Source organism: Lissotriton vulgaris, chromosome 2_1, assembly GCF_964263255.1.
Source record: "Lissotriton vulgaris chromosome 2_1, aLisVul1.2, whole genome shotgun sequence".
Taxonomy (NCBI): Eukaryota; Metazoa; Chordata; class Amphibia; order Caudata; family Salamandridae; genus Lissotriton; species Lissotriton vulgaris.
In genome coordinates this window covers 775,976,544-775,993,853 of record NC_141687.1, presented here as the reverse complement: position 1 = coordinate 775,993,853, position 17,310 = coordinate 775,976,544, and the positions used below count along the sequence as shown (strand labels likewise).

The window sequence follows — 17,310 nt, the reverse complement described above, 5'->3', positions numbered from 1 at the left end:
ATGTCTGTAATATGGGGCAGTACAAAAGCATATGGGCAAGATCCCCATCCGCTGTCTGACAATTCCAGCAAGTGGGCGTGTCTCTCAAATGACATTTAAATAGCCTATGTGGGGTCCAAAATGTTCTGTTTAACAACATGTATTTTGCCTGGCAAAGAATTGGAGATATTTTATTGGATAAGGCGGTTGCGTGTATTACATCCCAGTCTATTACTACACCCGTTGAGTTAACTTCGGATTCCCATTTACCTTCCACCAGTGTGTGGGAACTGTTGGGCAGAGGGAGGAGTAGCTTATAGACTTTAGACACAAAGTGGCCCGCATGAATCAGTTGAGGTAGGCGTGTCAGGAGCCAAGGTGAGTCAGTAGTAAGATTATGTTTAGAGATGACAGATTTCAATTTCAGGAATTGATAAAAATCTATGGGGGAAGATTATATGTCTTCTGTAATGTCGAGAACGGAATGGGTTGTGCACCATCATAGAGGTCCTTAACAGTATTAATGCCCCTTTCAGCCCAAAAATTCCAAGAGGGTTTTGCCGTCCAGTTTGAGAATGGGGTTTCTCCAAAGTGACACAAAAGTGTTTTTTTTGATGGTGGAGTTGGTTTTATGGGATTGGTCGAGCCGTATCGTCTAGTGTTTAACAGGATGTATTTGGAATGAGGTAAGTGTGTTAAATCCATAGTAAGGAGAGTTGGTAAGGGTGCATGTGTGATGATAGATTTTTCAATGGTTAACCACACTGGGAGGTAGGGTGGAGAGTCTACCAGCCAGAGAGCTCCCTGTTTGCAGAGGAAAGCCGTCTGGTAATTCCTGAACGAGGGGAGACCCAGGCCGCCTTTCTCTTTTGCCAGTTGCAATTTTTTCAATGATATCCTGGCTTTCTTCCCCCGCCACAGGAACTCACCAAATAGCTTATCCACTTTCTTGATAAAGTCATCCGTAAAAGTCATAGGAAGCATGCTAGCCAAGTAATTCACCAGTGGGGTGGACATCATTTTGAGAGTTTCTGCCCTGCCCCACCAAGAGAGAAACTTGGGTGACCAGCCGTCTAACAATGTGGAAATTTTCTTTAACGTCAGTTCCTCATTAATTTTCAAGGTTGATATTAAGTCCTTTCCAAAATCAAGACCCAAATATTTAAAGTATTGTGATTGCCAGGAAAGGCCAGAGGTTCCAAGGATATCCTTATTTCCAATGTTGTTCAAGAGTTTTACCTTTGTTTTATCCTTGCTTAGTTTGTATCCTGAAACCCTGGAGTAGTCATCGATAGTATTCATTAGCGCGGGAATAGCTTCATCCGCTCTTTCTGACATAATGAGTACATCGTCTGCATACGCGGTTAGTTTTACGGTGCAATCGTTGAATGGGATACCAGCAATTGCATCGTTTTGCCGTATATGGTGTAGAAACGGCTCAATTGCTAGTAAAAACAAGGATGGGGAAAGAGGACAGCCCTGCCTTGTTCCCTGTTTAAGACAGAAAGATGAGGAGAAAGAACCACCAGCTCTCACCCGCGCAGTAGGACAAGCGTAAAGGGACATTACAAGTTTTGTGAATGTTGCGCCTAAGTTGAACTTGCACAATACCGCTTCGAGAAAGGCCCAGTCTACTTTGTCAAAAGCCTTTTCGGCATCCAACGTTATTGCCGCCGTTGGAGTATCTAGAAATTTAGCTTTCTCCAGCACGTGTGCCAGCACCCTGGTACTATCACTAGATAGTCTATTTTTTAGAAACCCTGCTTGGGACGGGTGGATTAAGGTGGGAAGGACTAGTTGCAGACGGGCTGAGAGGATCATAGCTAGGATCTTGCAGTCAAGATTAATTAAAGATATAGGTCTGTAGTTTTTTGGGAGAGAAGGATCTTTCCCATCCTTGGGGAGTACCGCGATAATTGCCTCCCCCATTCTGAGTAATAAAGATATAGTCAAAACGTGAATAAGAGTCATGAGGAGAGGAGTAGAATATGTGGTCCCTATCCGTAGGATTCTGTAGTCTCCACGTATCAACCAGGTGAAAGCGATGGCACAGGTTAAGGAAGGCTTTATGTGATTTGTTTGGCCTAAAAGTACACCGTGAGTCTCTATCTATGGTTGGGTCAAATGGTAAATTGAAATCCCCAGCCATCAAGTGTACAGCCGAATCTGGAATAGTTTCAATTTGCTTTGCCAGGTCATCCCAGAAACCTAGGTCACTTGTGTTAGGTGCATGGATGTTGGTGACGTAAAATTCTGTATTATCCCTGCTCAGTTTGACCGTAACCCATCTACCCTTTTCATCTGCAGATGAAGATAGTAAGTCCACTTTGGATTTTTTCGCTATCAGTATCAGTACTCCATTCTTTTTACCCACCGCCTCAGAGCCTATCACCTCAGAGTAAAATTTGTTTCTTAGTGTATAGAATTGCTTCGTGTCTAGTTTGGTTTCTTGTAGTAATACAATATCGCCTCTTTGTCTGTGCAGATAATCTAGTATCTTTTGTCTTTTTACGGGTTGATTTAGACCTTTTACATTTAGGGGCAGGATTTTTAGCTTATCCGCGGTAGCCACCCCAATCGGCGTGTCAAGTGTAGAATGTATCATTTCACCCAGTTATAGACATTAAATAACCCATATGACTCCTAGGAAAGTTAATTCTATGCAAACCAGCATAGGTCATGTTTGATACAAGTCCCCTCAGCACGTCAATTGTGGCACCCAACCAACTAAGGCATCGAGCAGACGTAAAAGCTTGTAGGGATATCATGTAGTCTTCACCTCTTGTCAATACACAAAAAAGCAAGAAATTGGAAATGAAAATGAAAGCCAAAACATGCAACACATCCCCCCACTATCACCCCACAGCCCCCTCCCAACCCTCCCCAACCATAAGTAGAAAGCATGGTGACCTGAGGAAAATCGCAGAATTCCCTACCGTCAATTGTTTATAAAGTAGAAACCTTGGAACAAACTCTGAAAACATTAAACCTGATGGTAGGCAGGCTATACCCATGGGTAAAGAATCTCAATTCGGGTCCGTAGCTCCGCCACTATCAAACAAGAACATTTGTACTTAACAGCAAGTGGGTCAGCTTAATGTCTGTATGTCTGTAGGTCTAGAGGAAACAGCTGAAAATTGACTATCAACACTAGCTTTTCTGAGCTAGAGCGTCTTAAAAACTAAGGAGCAATCTGTGAAGAAAGAAATTGACATATTGTAAGCTGTCATAACTATCACACGAATTCTTCACATCCTGCATTGGAGCGTTAATGCAATGAAAGACCTTAAACAGTCATATGGCAACGGCTTATCCAACCCCTGAAATCGGAGCAGTAGAATACAACGTACAATGGTAGGCAGTGTTTAGCAACACAATAGGTCAGAGTAATGAGGTATTACAATAGGACAAAGCAATGATGCAGTACAATATCAGGGCGCATACTAAGGAAAACATTCTAAGTAATGAGCCACCCAAAGAAGGCAAGAACACAATGGATTGGAAGGGTAGTAGAAGTTCTGAAAGGCATCGTAATGTGACCATCCAATTAGTAGTCAAACCCTTGTCCAAATTAGGTAACCTCACCCCTGTCAGCCCTTCAACTAGAACTCCAGAGCCATTGATATGGTGGATCAAAACAGCTAATAGAATTATACATAGCTATCTTAGACAAAGGATACTCATTTATAGCCAGAGGCCGAGGCCGCCATATTGTCAGGATTGTTAGTGTCCATATCTCGTTCATCCAGATCATCCAGCATACGTTTGAATTTCATGGGGTCTGAAAAGATGTGAGGTGACCCCCTAATAATTACTCTGTACTTTGCTGGGCCCACAAAACCAAACTGGAAGCCCCTCGATTTCAATTGCGGACGTAGAGCCCGGAACGCTTTCCTCATATCTACCGTGTCTTTACTATAGTCTTGTGATATGTATATCTTTGCATCTTTCCATAGTATATGGTTGTGCTTCCGGACAAAGGTGAGGATTTGCTCCACGTGCTGATAGCGCAGCGGCTTAAGACGATGGGTCTCGGGCCTTTCTGTGTCTTAGTGATCCTCCCCGGTACTCTGTGTGCCCTATCAAATTCTAAGGGATGGACAAAAGTCAGACAAAGAACAAAGATCTTTTCCCCCCTCGACCCGCCTCCATCCAACCAGAAACCCATTGGGGAACCCCCTTCTTTTGCCTATGGACAAAAGTCAGGTTGGTGGCTTGAGTGAACCATGATTCCAGGAACGCGACACAGGAACCTTGTGAATCTTCGGATCCCTCAGGAACACCAACAATGCGTAGGTTCCCCCTCCGGTTCCTGTCTTCCAATTCCGCTAGCTTCCTTGTTGTCTGGTCTGAGGATACGTGCAGATGTTTCAGAGCTGCACATGTTTTAACTTCTATATCTTCAAGACGGCTGATCCGTGACTCCGTCTCTGCAATGCGCGCGTTGGTGTCTCTTATGTCCTGTCGGATTGCGGCCACTTCTTCTTTGGTTGCCTTGGCCAGATCTTTAACCTCATCCAGCCTGTTTAGGATCATGTCGATTGCGTCGGGGGTAACTTTCTTGGTCTTGACAGGCGACCCTGGATTTGAGTGGTCTGATTTAAGCCTTTTCAGGGTGTTTTGGTCCTTGGCGTCCATTATTCCTGTCTCTGGGCTAGGCTGTTACACAGTGTGTGACGGAACTATACTCACGGTGGATTGCGCACACCGTAGACTGGAGTGTGTTGGGTTCAATGTGGTTACGCTAATAACCTAGTGCAGGCAACTGAGCAGCGAGACCACAGATGAGGTGGGTTGACTAAACACTTATAGGGGCAGTTGGTGACAGCAGGACAGAGCCCCTTCTTTGTGTTGTAGGGAGTTACACTCTCTGACGGGTAGGTCAGCTGCCAATGCTTATGACTTGGTGAAGTAGGTATGAACTAGCTTCCGTTATCGTGATATCCTCATAGAAAAGCTCACAGACCAAGTGAGAGTGACCGCATTGATAGCAAGCGTGAGCTACACAGGGTCAGTGACCATATCATACCATTGCCTGGTCTGCATGTGCGGAGAACCGGCCTCTGGGCATTACCTGCACCTTAGCAGTTGAGCTTGTTTCGAGAAGTCATCCTCTTCATCCTTTATTTGCAGCAATGCCCCATCCCCCACAAGAGACATCATTTTGATACAGCTTTTAGATCACTACTAGTTTGTGCATACGCAATCTGAATCTATACCACAGTTGTGAGGCAGCATGAGTGAATGAGCCTGTGAGCTTAGATGCGATTGAACATTGTGCACCAGGACACGTGGCGTCATAGGCAGACTGCATGTGGTGGGTCGTGGGTTTTAACCACTATCGTTTTACTCCTTAAATGCCCAGATCATCATGTCATAGCAATGTTCAGAGTGTCTCCGTAGTTGTCGGGGGATTATCGCTAGTGTATTCGGCGATTATGGCAGCAAAATTAGCTCGTTCCAGACACTCGAAGAAATGGCGGCCGCCATCTTGGTAAAGGCATCGGACGTCTGTTTACTGTCTGTGGCTGCTGACTAAGAAGGTGAAAACGTACTCACGAGCCCACGATGTAGAGTACAGGACATGCGTCAGTTCTCACTGCGGATCGGACGATTCCGCTGCGTCGATCATACTCGGGGATCTCAGAGACACTGTGCACACGCTCTCCCGCCGACGCTGCAGCAGGCGCGCTCAGACTACCATCAGGATATTGGTGAATCTCGGGCGACTCCGCTCCCGAAAAGCAGCCCACCGTGCTCCCCTTACATTCCGATTCACGAATCGGACACCGCGAGTTCGAGTGGGCAAGCTCTAAATGTTCCAAACTCCAAATAAAGGCCGTGATGCGGGAGGAGAGAAACTCTAATCCGCCATCTTCCTCGGCGTCCAAACCACGCCCCCGGAAGGTGGTGGTTTTAAGTGGAGGAGTGATCTATGCGGCTTTCGTGGACCTAAAGTCCGTTTTCGATTTGGTTCCAAAAGCCAAATTGTGGGAAGCTCTGACACTAATGGGACTGCCGAAGAATCTGTTGAACATAATCATAAGACTTCATGAGAAAAATGATGCCCCGGTTCGATGGGGTATGCAGGGCCAAGTCACCAAAATGTTTTCGGTGACACGAGGAGTCCGCCAAGGATGTGTCCTTGCTCCAACCCTTTTTCTTTTATTCATTAATAGAGTTGTTGAATATTTTTCAGACACACCCACTGACGCCCCTAGCTTGGGCGGTATGAAATTTCCCTTTCTCATCTTTGCGGATGATACACTCATACTTTCAAAAACACAAAAGGGGCTACAATTGGCACTTAGCAAATTTGAAGAATTCTGTGACGCCAACGACCTGCAGGTTAACACAAGTAAAACTAAGTTTATGGTTCTCACTAAAAATAGACCAAGATTAGGCCAAGTAAGTCTTAATGGCACAAATCTGGAACAGGTGAACGAGATGACTTACCTGGGGGTGGTACTTGATTACAGATTAAGATGTACAGCCCAGCTAGATGTATTGTCATTAAAATTCTCTCAGTTGAGTGGGACACTTATTAAGGAGCAGAGATCCTGCCTTACCAAGAGAATAAGCCCAGCACTTAAAATTTATAATATCAAGATAAGATCGGCCATTGTATATGGAGCAGATATTTGGGGCTATGTTGATCTGTCCCAAATTGAGAAAATCCAAAATAAGTTTTTACGAAACTTGGTGGGTCTGCCACAATCGACCCCTATGTTACCATTACTGTTGAACTTGGGTTGCAATCCAATAGAAGAATTGGCAAAACTGAGGATTATCTTCCTTTGGAGGAGAATTTGGGTAATTCCTGAATTGGCTACTTTTGCTGCGGGAATAGATGATCTTAGACATATAGTGGGCTGTGACAACATTCCCTGGTTTAAAGCAGTAAAATCCATCTGGTCAGATATGGGCCTTATTCAACTATGGTCTGACCCCGGGAAAAATGTGTTCCCTTCAAAAAAGGATCTCAAGGATCAGTTCTGGGCTGTATATAGAAATAAGTTGATTGTGGAACATAGCTCGTTAACTCTTTCTGGCAGGTTTTTGAGTCACAAGGTGGACCCAGTACTGGAAAGTTACTGGGACGCCATAACAAAGAGTAGCGACAGAAAACTTTTTCACCAATTTAGAATAGGAACGCTACCATTGAGATCGTTCACACATAAATGGAAGGGTGGGTCCGGGAATTTGTGTCCATGGTGCAAAGATCAGGAGGAATCTGTGGGACACTTCTTTTTTCTTTGTCCTGCATATGCCGACTCACGGAATAAATGGCTGAAACTAATTTGTAGAAACCTAAACACTAGAGGGGGCAATGAGGCCTTATGGTTGTTAGGGACGGTAACTCACTCCCAGTGGTCATAGTAGTAGCTACATTTTTTGGCTGGTCTTGGGTCATTAGAGCTAGGTATCCACAGCGCTAGTTTATCTTTGAACACCCTATGAGTGAGGTTTTTCCCTCATTTTTATATATACATATATATATATTTTTTTAATCCTAGGGTTATTATACGTACGTCTTTTTGAAAAAAAAATTTCATTTGCGTTTTTAAATAAATTCTTTGGTTAAATACAATCAAACAGTTTCCATCCAAAACACAGTCTAACATGTGACTTTGTATTATGTAATTTATGTATTGTGTTTTTTCTTTTTAACGTTTTAACTGTATTTTTGTGATGTCTTTTATGGTGAATTTTACCGAAATAAAGACGTATGAACTGAACTGATAACCTTGTGTAATGGAATCTCTCAGTACTCTAATGCCCTTGGGCTAAGTTCACACTTTATATCAAAAAAATTACAGGGTGCATGTAGGGAGATTTGCGTTGCTCATATGAAAGCAGTGTAGGCCTAGCATAAGAAGGGATGTTGTTGTGTGACACTTAGTCTGTTAGTGGATACTACCGCCATCTATTTAGAAGCAAAATGTCACCCAAACGTTTTATTTACAGCTAGGAACATATGTACCACAACTTTTGCGATTTAAAGACAATTGGTATTAGCAATTGATCAATATTTCAACACTATCTCATAGCGTAGAGACAGCATGCCCATTAGTGCCAGCAGTGATAATCTGCAGCTTTAAAAGCGAAAAAAAGAAGGAGCAATTGAAAGCCTCTAAATTTTGGGTAGCATGAATATCAGATGTGGTAGCCAGGAGCAGTGTAAGATAATAATATATCAGTGTGAGGGCGCAGAGAGACTCCCCACACCTGGTGTCTGCTGTGAAAGAGGCATGTGAGGGATGTAAAGTTACCGTCATGCCATGCAACGCCAGCGTACTCCATGCTGCCTGCGCCGCAGCCATATTGATGCAGAAAACTATCAGGACATCACAGGCATTTACACCCAATACCAGGTAAGGCTGCAAGCCTGTAGGCTGATTAGGAAATCATTTCTAATAGGGTGCGTTACTAGTGGATTATTTATTTGTTGGTTTCTTGAGGAAAAATCTATACTACTATAATAAAGCAGAAACTTGCAGGCTTTGAGGCGGGTAAACTCGGAAACCACTGTGCCAATCTACACACCCGATACACCGTTGAAATCGGCAGGGTGTGTAGATGGTTATAGGCTACATAAATTAAAAAAATAAACGTTATTTAAAATTTTAGATTAAAAAAAAAGTAGTCCCTCAAAAGTAGCACCGGCCGCGACGTGCGTGGTCACGTTAGGAGCACGGGGAGGAGCGGCGTCCGAGGAGCGGCGGACATGGCGCGGGGGAGGAGCGGTGACATCAGGAGCAGAGGACCGGCGGCGGAGGAGGAGCGGCGGACATGGCGTAGGGGAGGAGCGGTGGTGCGAGCGGACAGGCGAGAGCAGCGCCGGCGGAGGTAAGGGCACTAATGTAGGGGCAGGCGGGGGTGGGGGGAAGCGGGGGTGGGGGCAGGCGGGGGGTCGGGGCAGGCGGGCCGGACGGGGGACGGGGCGGCGAAAAGACAAACGGTGCATTACAGGAGGAAAAGGAGGAAAAAGTGACGTGTAGCCACAGGGGTTTTAGATGGAGGAGCGCTGGCGTAGGTAAGAGGACCCCAAGTCCATTGAGAAGTGGTTCAGGTCGGGGAAGGCCTGGGACGGGCCGGGCGGGGGCCCGGCATAATGGACAATGTAGGGGCGGGCGGGGGTCGGGGAAGCTGCCTGTTGCTCCCGGACAAGGTCGGGACGGGCTGCTAGTATTAAAATAAAGTACAAAGGTGTGGCTGAACTACTTTTCAAAAACAATATCTTCACACTGAGAAGAGACTTCTGAGGCTCCGAGCGTGGGATGGGATGCTCTGCAGCAGAGAGCAACCATATCTGGATTCTCTGCTCATGGTCCCTTTTCCCAGCATTCAGAAAAAATCTATTACCAGCATTTTTGGCATTCTAGGTGCAGCTCCAATAGAGTTTATAGGTGGCACAGTGATAACCCTTGCTATCTGCCATTCTATTTTCATTAATCCTATCAACCACATTTGATTGAAATTCAATGGTGGTCCTCTGTAACTATTCTTAAATCTTTGTAACCGTCATAACGCAGCAGGGCATTTTTTTCCAGCTGATGCTGTGGAACACTGTTAAAAATCATTGGCACAGCCAATAGGTCCCTAAAGTGAGACCTATTGCTTTGTATACACAATGAAGGCTCTCGAAAAATGTTTTCAGTGCCTGAAGGGTAGAAAGGATACTGGGTCGGAGTAACACCTCCCACATGAAATCACAAAACCACAAAAATTACTCCAACTGACCGGACGATGGTCAATCAAAATGCACTTAAATTGGAAGACATGAAGAATGAAGTGTAAGGGAAATCGTGTAACTCACCAATAGGTGAGCAAGGAAACAATTCATTTTTGTTTAGTTACCCTCACACACCCTAGTGGTGTCATGCTTCATCATCGGGTCACCGCGACGCCTATAAGTCGGGGTGGGCTCGACCACAGTGTTGGGAGCTCTTTGAAGTTTGTAGAAGACCAGGGGGACTATAAAGATTAAAAACCTCCGACAGATCCCGGTTTCCCTTTATTATTGGGTCTGTCAGGGTTGTTAAAACTATTGAAAAATTGGGTCGATGTAGGAGTATTATGGTCCTAAGACCATAGTGCCAACATGTTTCAGTCCATATGTGGCCAAAAAGGTCCTGGACTTTCTTCAGGGCTCGGGTTGGCCTTACCTGGGGTACAGAAAAGGGGGTTCCCTGTCCTGTCAATGAAAAAGAGGGCAGAGTAGCTGCTCCTTATGTGTGTGATAAATAATTTGTCTATCACATGTAGGTCTCCATCTAAATTTTGTGGAATCTCCGTTTCTCAAGGGACCGTGTGGCCATGTAGGGGTAGCTCTGTAGTCAAACCTTCATCATGAGTCCTACCCCGCCTTCTAACCTGTTCAGCTTGCCAATGCTTGTATTATTGACAAATTGGTTGATTTGTTTCTTTCTCCTCACATTTTCCATTCAAACTGCAGTGATACTGAATTGTTTGGATTAACATTTTTTCCTGCCAAATCTAAAGAAATTGTGTGAGTATTATTTCTGCTGATAATTGGAAAAGAGAAATATATAGTTGCAAACTTTAATTTGTGTGGCCATGCAATAGGACTGCTTCACATTGCAGCTTCTGACTTGCAGTGCTGAAGATAATAGATCTTTATCAAAGCACTTCTGACAGTTTTGGCAAGGATACATTCTTTATGAAGCACAAACGAAACGTTGCAACATGCAGCTTTCCTATTCCATTGATCATCTTTCAAATCCGGCATGTACAGAAAACAGAAATATACTAAAACACAACAAGCTGCCATCTAGCCTTTGTATTGACATAAGGAAATGGGATTGGTGTACCAGCTTGGTGCTCTGGCATAAGTAGTACCACAAAACCATTTACTCTTTATATGCTCTTGGCGCTGTAAGACGATGCAGGACACAGGCAACAAGAGGCTTGGAGAAGAGGTAGTCAGGAGGGAGAAATGAGACACAGACCAGCTGTCTGCAGATGCTAAAGCAGAAAAAGTAGGCCTTGTAGTCTTGTGAAAAACAAGTGAGAATATGCCTGGCATTTCACATTAGTCAGAAATGCCTTTAGAGTGCTTGTAAATGGGTGCTGGATCATGAAGTCTCATTAGACTTTCACTTGAAAATCATATTCTTGGTATTTATAGGAGCTATATAACCGCTTGCATCACACTGAAAAAGCATACTACTAGAAATGGATGTGTAATACTGGTCTGGAATGTTACCATCTGAGTTCTGAGAAAGTTGCCATGGAGCCTTTGAACAAGATCAGTGAGGCTGCTGGCTGGCAGACAGCACTCATCCCTTGTATTCTGCCAACTCAATAAATATATATGTGAAAACCTGCGGGAGTCATGTTTTGCCTACAATTATTTGGCGACAAGGATGGGATTGATACTTTCTAAAATGAAGTGATAGAGTTGGATGGCCAGAATTTCAACCCTGAGAAGAAAAAAGCATTATTGATAAATGCATTGGGGAAAGAAGGGCAACATATGTTAACGTTTTTGCAGTTGCAGTAGACACACATGGTTAGTCCATGACAGATGTGTATAAGGAACACAAATAACGGCTAGGGAACACATTTGAAAAGACAATAAATGTGCAATAATGATACAAGTTTTATGCCCAACCACAGAGATCGTATAAGATGGTGAAAGAGTTTTTGAGAATTGGCCATAAAGTTCCAATTTGGAGAAATGATGGATGCGTTAATAAAGGACCGATTAATTGTAGAATGCTACCATAAGTAGGTGCAGCAAAGATTTTGGGGTTGCCAGGATCCCAAAGCAAAAGGAAGCTATATAAATTGTGAAGACTACGAAAGAATAAATCAGCATGCATGAAGGAGATGGAACAGAAAAAAAACATATAACCAGAAAAAGTTGCAGCAATGGAGAACATGAAGAGTGATGTCAAATTTATAGAGAAGAATGAAAACAGCTACAAGAGTGGAACAAATAGCGGGGCTGGTGTTGTTGGAAAAAGGGCGGTGACAACAAAACCGTGTGCATGGTAGGAGTCTGACTTTAAGAATTACTTTGCTTTGGACAAAGATTGCAGGAGGTGAGGGAAGAGAGGGCACTTTGTTAGACTGTGCAGGGGAAAGGTGAAGGGCAGTGTGGAGACAGTAGATGAAGGAGAAAGTGCTGAGTGCAGGGGATTGGGTTGAGAAGCAGGGAAGGAAGAAAAGATCCAAAGTGACAATTGTAATAAACAACAAATTGGTAGAGCTGATGGCAAACTCTGGTTCTATGTTTACCACTGAGTCTGAGACTTTGTGGGAGAGGACATGAGGAAGATGTAAGTTAGAGCCAAGGGACATAATTCCCTTGAAAACCTGCAAGAATTCAATTACAGTGTTGGGATTCATGAAAACAGACATCATGTTTAAAGACAGGATGATACAAGAGAAGGTTAATGTGATGAAGGAGGGACCCCCCCCTGCTAGGACGGGTACAACAGTATGGTTTGAATATGGGCAGAGATAAAGTAATGGTGGTTGTAGAGATAGATGATTATGTGGAGAGGGTGTTGGATGAGATCAAGGGTGTAGTCATAGTAAAGTTGGGTGCATTGAAGGGTTATTTTCATAAGATAATTTTGAAAGGAGTGATTTTGGTGAAGCATAGAGCAAGGAGAATACCAGTGTTGTTTCAAAAGGAAGTGAAGGCCTTGAGGGTTATGGTCTAGAAGTTGCGATAGAGCCAGTGAACTCAGCTAAGTAGGTCTCACCAGTTGTTATAATTAAAAGGCAGATGGGAAGCTATGCTTTTGTGTTGACCTTTGAACCGGCTCAATTTGAAAGATGCAAGATAGTGTTCAAAGTTAGACCTCAAGAGTGCATACCACAAGATAAGATTACACCAGGAGTCTAAGGTGTTACATGCATTCATAACAACAGAGGAGGGGTTCAATTAAATCTACTTCTGTTCTGTCTTGCTAGTGTGGCAGGGTGTTTCAGTATATGATGGCATATGTATTTGGGTACCAGAGCAATGTGGTGTTCTTCCAGGATGACACTGTGGAAGAACGCTGCTCAATCCAGAAACAGGCTCCGCCCGGGTTAAGCAAAGCACAGCTAATACTGAGAATGGACAAGTGTTGATTCTTACAGCAGGAGGTGGAATATTTAGGCTACATTATTTGTGCCCAATGTATAAGGCCAAAGGATAACCTAGTGAAAGCCATCAGAATGGCGTCAAGACCACAAGATAAGGACAAACTGAGGTCCTTTATGGTCTTGTGGTGTATTGCACCAAATTGGTGAAAACATCTGCTGATTAGACAGAACTTATGAGGTCATTTTTGAGAAAGGGCAAATCGTCTGTATGGCTGAGTGAGCGAGAACAGGCATTTAAAGCAGCTAAGAAAGACATAGTGAAAGCAACATTTCTAACAAATTGACATTAACAAAAAAAACTGGGTAACAGGAGATGCAAGTGCACTAAGTGTGGGAGTAGTCCTTCCCAGGTGCATGGAAAATACAGTGGCTTTTGCATCCTAGTCAATGACAGATGTAGAAAGGAAGTATTCTATCATCAAGACGGAGGACTTGGCAGCTGTTGGCCCAGGCAGTAATTTAGGACATATGTACAGGAGATAAATGTAACCCTAAAAACTGACCACCACCCTTTATAGAAGGTGAGGTGCTAGTACCTTGACGCAAGATGGACCCTAGGATGGCACCGGGCGCCTAACATGCATGACCCTTGAACAATCCATAGATAGGATATCTCTAAGTGATGGAGCGCTGACTCAGGCGAGAGCCTTAAAAAAAATCTTAGTCACATATAAATATTTCTCATTTGCTTTGCCTTGGTTTTTTCCCCTTTATTTTCTTTAGCTATATTTGCATGAGTAATTAAACCTTAGTCTGCATACTCAATGAAGATATACGTGAAAACCTGTCAGAGTGCCGTTTCAACTATAAGAGAAAACACCTCATAAAAATAAATTGTATAACTCTTTCCACAATACAGAAGGCATACCACAAGTATCATCAATAATAGTATACAAGAACTACGTGAGTGCCAGATCTCATATGATCTTATTTATGTAGTATAATTGCTCAACCCAAACATTTTCTTAGGAAAAAAGTATAGCAGTGCATGCATATATTGAAGCAAGCATTTATCACTTGGAATGGGTTGCTTCTACTGTGAGAAGCCTTCGCTTCAAGATGGTTGCTGCATTTAGCAAGACGTCACTGCCAAGTGGTCAGAGACACTGGAATTATGTGATTCTGCAGCCGTACCTTTGTTTTGCAGATCTATGGATTAGCCGCATTTACCACATAATCCATTGTCTGCTACATAATCTGAAAATTAAGATTAAAAATGTGTTTCTAGCTCGTAAGGATCAAAAGTTACTAAAAATATTGCAATATGTTCCAAAGAAGTGGAAGGCCCTTTCGCAAAGGTTAACTGGTCACCTTTCAGTAGCTTATTTCTGTACCTGGTTGTTAAACTGGTACTAATGATGTGAAATATTTGCCCAGAGAGTATAACGTTGGTTAAATATTATAAAATAATGAACACTACTAAAAAAGTGCCGCTTTATTCCGCATAATTTGCCTTTTCTTGCCACATAATTTAGTCAGCCCTGCCGCATAGTTCCAGTGGCTCTACTCATAATTAAATACAACTTTTGCACTGTAATGTAGGAGACGGAATGGATTAATTAAAGTCTGAATTGTGAGGATACAATTTGCACAATTACAACACAGACAGAAATGCTCCTGGGCCGGACAAAATAAACGAATATTGAGAAAAGCCAACAATTCAAGAGAAACCAAACAAATTAGATAAAGCCATCCATTCATTGCAAGGGCCTGACCTAAAGTCTTATACGCGTATATGATGTGCACTGGAAACAATAGGTCTGCCTACATACATGTAACCGGGAATCGTATTAAAAAAAAAAGGTGTGGACGAATTGAATGTTAGAATTAATCTCAGATACATTTATTTCACCATTCTACTCTACTTTTTTCAACTATCTGCACACTAGTCCGTCGGGGAATGGGTATTTGGCGTGGATACCCCGAATGTGCAACAGGGTATGGGCTCCGGTGTAGTCTGCAGCTCAACTGCCACGTGAAGACTTACAATGTGAGTGACTAACAGATGGGGTGGGGGAGAACGTTCAAGATAATGTAGGGGGCACATCTGCAAGACCCCGGGGCAGTGACAATGGAGACGTAACACGTGAGTCGCAATGGTAAGGAACACGGTGCTTAACAGCAGGAGGGGCCCCAATAAGTCGAGGGGACACCCTGTATGAATGACGATTGCAGCTCAACAGCAGTAGTATGGAAGAAACATCACAGGTTATTAGGTTAGGGGACGTGGGTCCGTGAACTTCACGAGTGTCTGGCGGGCGGCTCGGGTGCTACAGAATGAGATACAAGTCGTGTCTGGGTGCACCTGACCTGCCCCTGACACTCTACATGCAGACTGACTCTGAGTAGCGGTTGCAACCGGAAGTGGGTGGAGCCAACGTGGGGGACAGACGGAGGCTGGAGTAGTGTAGTTTATTCTCTTTTAAGCCGGTAGGTCTATAGCGCCCATTCCCTTCCATGCTCTCGCACCGAGCCGGTGTAGTTGCAAATTGGCGGAATCAGAGTTTCTCAATAAATCCGAGCCACCCCACGACCAGTATCCTTCTATGTACCCTAATGGGGACTTACCCGCCATTTGAATTCGTTGGCAGGTACTGTCTGAGCCACAGCCAGTCAGAGCGAATCATCCGCGCAAGCTCCACTTCCGGACTCCGAATGACGTACTTCCGGAGGTACTCAAGAAAACAAACCAGCAGGCTCTGCCGATTGAGTGTGTGTGCTAGCCTGGCGTAAGAAGAACGTGCTATGATCTGAGCTGTGCGTATAGAGAGTTCAGATATTATGATATTTCTTGCTTGACTATTATTTCTCTGCATGCAGCTTTGTAAATCCATGTTATATATTATGTGTGCACCCTTCTATGTTTTACTTCGTACTGGGGCCGCAAGGCACCTTCATACTGTACATATCTCGCACTAGTCCAATTTGAGGCAAACACATAGAAGATATATGTCCAAAAAGGAAAAAGAATATAGCACAACTCCCCCTCTTCTAACAATATAACAAGCACGGTAAATAAAGTAATAGGACGACGAAATGAAAAAATAATTATTATGTGTGCAATAATTCAGCTTGAATTTAACTAAATTGCCGGATAAAAAGTACATTACCAACTTGGACTGATATCAGCTACATTTTACAGTGGATTGTTTTTACTGTAACATGTTCATTGACACTGTCAACAATGGCATCTAAACCTACACCACTTCTTTTACAGGCAAATGTTAAGTTTTAAGTGGGAAGCTCCTTTCTCTGAACTTGCACAGACCTCTTTCCCCAACGGCAATTTTGTCCTATCCTACACACCTCAATCATGTGACAGTCAAGCTATCCTGGCTGATGACGGCTGATAGTCAGAAACCGGTCCTAGGATGCTTGATTCCGGTCCAGGGAAGACATGGCTTGGCAGTTCGGTCTGAACTGTTCCCATGAGGCACAGGGTCAAGACTGATTTGCATATGGCCATGTCTGAACTGGGGTGGCGTGGTGAGCAAAATAACAATGGATTAAACCCAGATCTGTGACTGGGGGTGAATGTTTTGCCAATGTGCAACATTCCATCCATCACCTTGTGTGTTTTGCTGTTCACCTTTTGTGGGAAGGTTATGCCCAGACGTGGGTCCCGTGCTCACTGCACCACTGGAGTCAAGCTATCCTGGCTGAAGACGGCTGATAGCCAGAAACCGGTCCTAGGATGCTTGATTCCGGTCCAGGGAAGACATGGCTTGGCAGTTCGGTCTGACCTGTTCCCATGAGGCACAGGGTCAAGACTGATTTGCATATGGCCATGTCTGAACTGGGGTGGCGTGGTGAGCAAAATAACGATGGATTAAACCCAGATCTGTGACTGGGGGTGAATGATTTGCCAATGTGCAACATTCCGTCCATCACCTTGTGTTTTTTGCCTTTCCAAACCTAATCATCTTAGATCACCACAATGGGAGAGTTGACTTTTACCACCCTGATCGATCTCCGAACCTTGGACTCACCGTTGTCGGGGTTTTAAGTGGGATGAAAAAACAGGGGGAGGGGGATCTCTCAGAGGGGTGTCGTCAATGTAATTAAAGGAGTGGCTTAAAACACGTAAGCTAAAAATCTGTGTTTAGTATAGTGCGCAGCCCGACTTGTATTTTTCTGTTTCTGTCATTGCATCTAGATATGTGATACAACAAGTTTAAAGAGATCCTTGGTTACCTGGTAGCG

General features: G+C 43.8%; 1 protein-coding gene across 1 annotated transcript in view; it reads right to left on the bottom strand.

The window, feature by feature from the left end:
- The window catches only part of METAP1D (methionyl aminopeptidase type 1D, mitochondrial), a 1,077,831-nt gene extending 1,062,071 nt beyond the window's left edge, over positions 1 to 15,760 (bottom strand). Inside the window, exon 1 of the mRNA XM_086956130.1 lies at positions 15,676 to 15,760. Within this exon, the coding sequence (XP_086812256.1) occupies positions 15,676 to 15,682 (7 nt within the window). The 5' untranslated portion in view covers positions 15,683 to 15,760. The remainder of the gene's footprint in view (positions 1 to 15,675) is intronic.
- Positions 15,761 to 17,310: the final 1,550 nt, after the last annotated feature.